Below are 3317 nucleotides of genomic sequence, written 5' to 3'. Positions count from 1 at the left end.
AATAATGCATCACCTTTGACATCCGGTATCCTCTTTTTTTTATTTTCAAGATGAACAACAATCATCCACTTCTAATATGGATTACGTGCTGACTACCCATGGCTGTACAATCCTCTGTGATATAAAACATGCACCGCAGAGTATCCAAACTCAATAATTAATTGTTGGCAAAAAACAACCTAGATTTATATATCCCTCTTGCCATGAAACACTAGATAGTAGTAAAAAAAATTAAATAAATAACTAACATGGAAATTATTTGAGCATGTGATTTCTAGTAAACCTAAGTTCCGATCTAATGTTAATTAATTATTTTTTAAGTGAGTCATATTAATTAATTATGAGATCTTGAGAGCTTATCTTGGTAGAGAAAGATAGTGAACATTGTATATCAAACTTGACACAAATCATATTTAATTTTTTCAATATTTTTGCTAATACAAACAAATAAAACTCTACATTGCACCGATACTTAAATCTTCCTATGTTATAGTAGAACAAGTTAAACACTAAGTATGCAATGGAAGAAACTTTACCGTTTGGAATCATCCAATTGAATATAAATTCTTTATATCAATTTTATTTCCATTATTCATTTGGATCTTGCTTGCTAAAATAGGAACCACGGGCATGCACCCAATAAGGTGTTTCTTTTCCCCAATTTAAATAAAATTTCTGAATCTCTTGCTAAGAAAATTCTATTCACAAATGCGTCATCCATCTCTACATCATCTTATCACCCTGAAGAGCATGGGCAGCCCAAAATAAATCTGAAGACACAGAAAAATAGAATAATGGATCACTTCAGCTGATCCCTAATTCCCAACGTACAGGAGAGAGCTAAAGAATGTTCCCAGAAACGGCGGTGGCCAGTGCTGCTTTAAACCCTGGATCCTTCGTCAATGACAACGCCACTTGCTCCACCAAACTCCGCGGAAGCTCGGGTGACTCAACCTCCTGCTGCGATCCCACTCGTGTGAGATCAAGTGTTACGTTGCTCGGGCCGGAAGAATGGCGAGAGACCGAGCCACCACGGCTGGAACCATTGGGTGCTGGAAGCTGAGAAGGGTAACCATGGTTGTGCTCGCCTTCATAAGTTGCAACCAGGATCGATCTATCCTCTACACTTCTTTGCACCTGAGGAAGAGGCCATCATCGAATTGAATTCAGTTTAATTCATTCCTTATGATTTATATATATGGCTATCTAAATAGACTTTTAACAAGAAATTAATATGGTTCTGTTTGATGTTTGCTTACCTTCTTCTTGACAGGGCAAGCAGGAGCAAATGAGCATCTGAAGTAGGCCCTTGGACATGGATTGTCTCTTGTCACCTTCTGACCATATTTTCTCCATTGATACCCATCTTTTACAATCTAAAGATATGTCACACAAAAGCATAGAATTCTAATGAGTAATTTGTGAATTGCAGTAGAAATGTTTACTAAAGAAAATATGTGGAAGTGCAGGGAACTTACAAGGCTTGAATCCGATGGATCGGTGCGAACGCAGAGCCTAGAGACCTTCAGATCACAATCTTCTCTCGGTCGCTTGCAAGAATTTCCGCTTGAGTTGCTTTCAATCTGACGTCCCATCCAATTGGTCATTCCATTAGCCACATCACTGTAGCCATTCATGGCAGAGCTCTCACTCTTCCTCTTCCTTTCCGGCGAGACCGACCCCCTATCTGAGCGCATGGTGGTCATCAAATCTTTTATCTGGCTCTGCAGGTTGGCACAATCTTCGTAAATGATGGCAATCTTCTCATTTAGTCTTCTATTCTCCTCAGAAACCCGATTGAGCTCTGCCTCAAGAACACCAACCTGAGGCCCAAAACATACATCTATTAAAAATCTGAAGTTAAAGCGTGCTTGGTTCGATTGGTAAGTATGAATAAACTCACCTCTCTTTTCATAAGAAGCCCCTCTTCCTCATGCTTGGGACTATTGCGTAACACTTTCTGCTCAATACAACAAGGAGAGACTAATCAATATGATATCCACTGGATGTCTAAATATAGCAAATATGGGACGTTGGTACTCACTGGAACTTCGGTGGGGAACCGGAGAGAACCGACCTTGAGATCAAGGCTCAGCGAGGAGTCCATGATGAATGAAGCCTGTTGACAAATTGGGTATGTGTTGCTTTGAAGCTTTAGAGAGGCAACTGAGAATGGGAGATGGGAGGGCTGGGTTAGAGTTGTATATATATAACTCTTTGGGATTGGGAAGGATTCTTTGGAATATTAGTGGAGGAAGTTGGGCAAGAGATGGAGTTCGGAGGACAAGGGAGGCATCATCCAGGAAACGTCAGAGCGTTGTCGTCATATGGCCTTGTGGGGAGGAAAGAAACACCCTGAAAGTGCTATAAAGTTATTTACCAAAAAGATAGGGCTATAAGGTTATAATTAGAGTCGTTGGCACTTGGGAGGAAAGTCGGAGTGGTGGATTGAGAAAAGGGCGCACGCCAGGGACGTCGGCCACCCAAAAAAAAGATGTCGGCCAAAAAAAAAAAAAAAAGGAAAAGACGTCTTTTAGGTGGGCATTCAAGTCAAGCCGCCAAGTTCCTCCCTCATCTAATCTTCTCTGGCCTCCTTTTAATTTATTTGACCCATCAACTCATTAAGCCCCATGTGACTGTGTCTAAACTTTTTAAATGTTCTCGTGTTCTTTAATAGTGGATTTAGGTGTGGCTTGAAAATGAAAACTCAAGAGATTGAGAGAAAAATTGATCCTATAGAGCCTTTTTGGTACTCATAGGTGGTCAATTAGTTTTGCCTTTTGTTCTATAGGAATTCCAACTAAAATGCAGGAAAAATAAAACATATAAATTTTGAGGCACATTGGACCTGTGTCGTGTCCGAAAATTAATTGTTGGCTCCAACGTCGCTGTGGTGATAACAAATCAAGTGTCCACATTCTCAAAGAATAGTATTGTAGTTATTTTTAATCAAGATAACTGCTCAAATATTGCTAGTGTAGTCAACATACAGTTGTCACATTTGAATTATACTATTGTACGTTTAAACACCAATCTAATCTGGTCAACATGCAAGTCTTATATTTGAATCCTTCCCCCACCCCAATGCCAAAAGTAGCACCCGAGACCGGCGTGATTGTGGACTCGATGTTTATGCTTTTTGTGAACTCGAAGAAGAAAATACCGATGACAAATTTGATTTATGCCTTTTTTTTTTTTTTTAGGGGCATAGGGGAGGAGGGGTTTATCGATCTCAAATATTGTTAGTGTAGTCAACATATAATTGCCACATTTGAATTATACTATTGCATGTTTAAACCCCAATCTAATCTGGTCAA

The 3317-nt window shown here is 39.5% G+C and overlaps 1 protein-coding gene across 1 annotated transcript; it reads right to left on the bottom strand.

The window, feature by feature from the left end:
• Positions 1-553: 553 nt before the first annotated feature.
• Positions 554-2325, bottom strand: LOC140851146 (WRKY transcription factor WRKY28-like). Its single transcript, XM_073242713.1, has 5 exons — positions 2045-2325; positions 1904-1960; positions 1479-1823; positions 1260-1376; positions 554-1137 (listed from the first exon to the last, which is right to left on the bottom strand). Exons 1-5 carry the CDS (start codon positions 2105-2107, stop codon positions 841-843), a joined length of 879 nt encoding a protein of 292 aa, XP_073098814.1. The 5' UTR covers positions 2108-2325; the 3' UTR covers positions 554-840.
• Between the last annotated feature and the right edge of the window lie 992 nt (positions 2326-3317).

This window comes from Elaeis guineensis, chromosome 8 (assembly GCF_000442705.2).
Source record: "Elaeis guineensis isolate ETL-2024a chromosome 8, EG11, whole genome shotgun sequence".
NCBI classification, from domain to species: Eukaryota; Viridiplantae; Streptophyta; class Magnoliopsida; order Arecales; family Arecaceae; genus Elaeis; species Elaeis guineensis.
The sequence above is the reverse complement of the archived record's forward strand: the minus strand, read 5'-3'. Positions and strand labels throughout refer to the sequence as shown.

Excerpts from the sequence above, each read along its gene's own strand:
- LOC140851146 (XM_073242713.1), bottom strand. The coding sequence starts at position 2,107 with ATGGACTCCTCGCTGAGCCTTGATCTCAAGGTCGGTTCTCTCCGGTTC. Across the intron at positions 1,824-1,903 it reads GGCTTCTTATGAAAAGAGAG|GTTGGTGTTCTTGAGGCAGA; the intron begins GTGAGTTTATTC and ends TTTGGGCCTCAG. Across the intron at positions 1,377-1,478 it reads ATCCATCGGATTCAAGCCTT|ATTGTAAAAGATGGGTATCA; the intron begins GTAAGTTCCCTG and ends ACATATCTTTAG.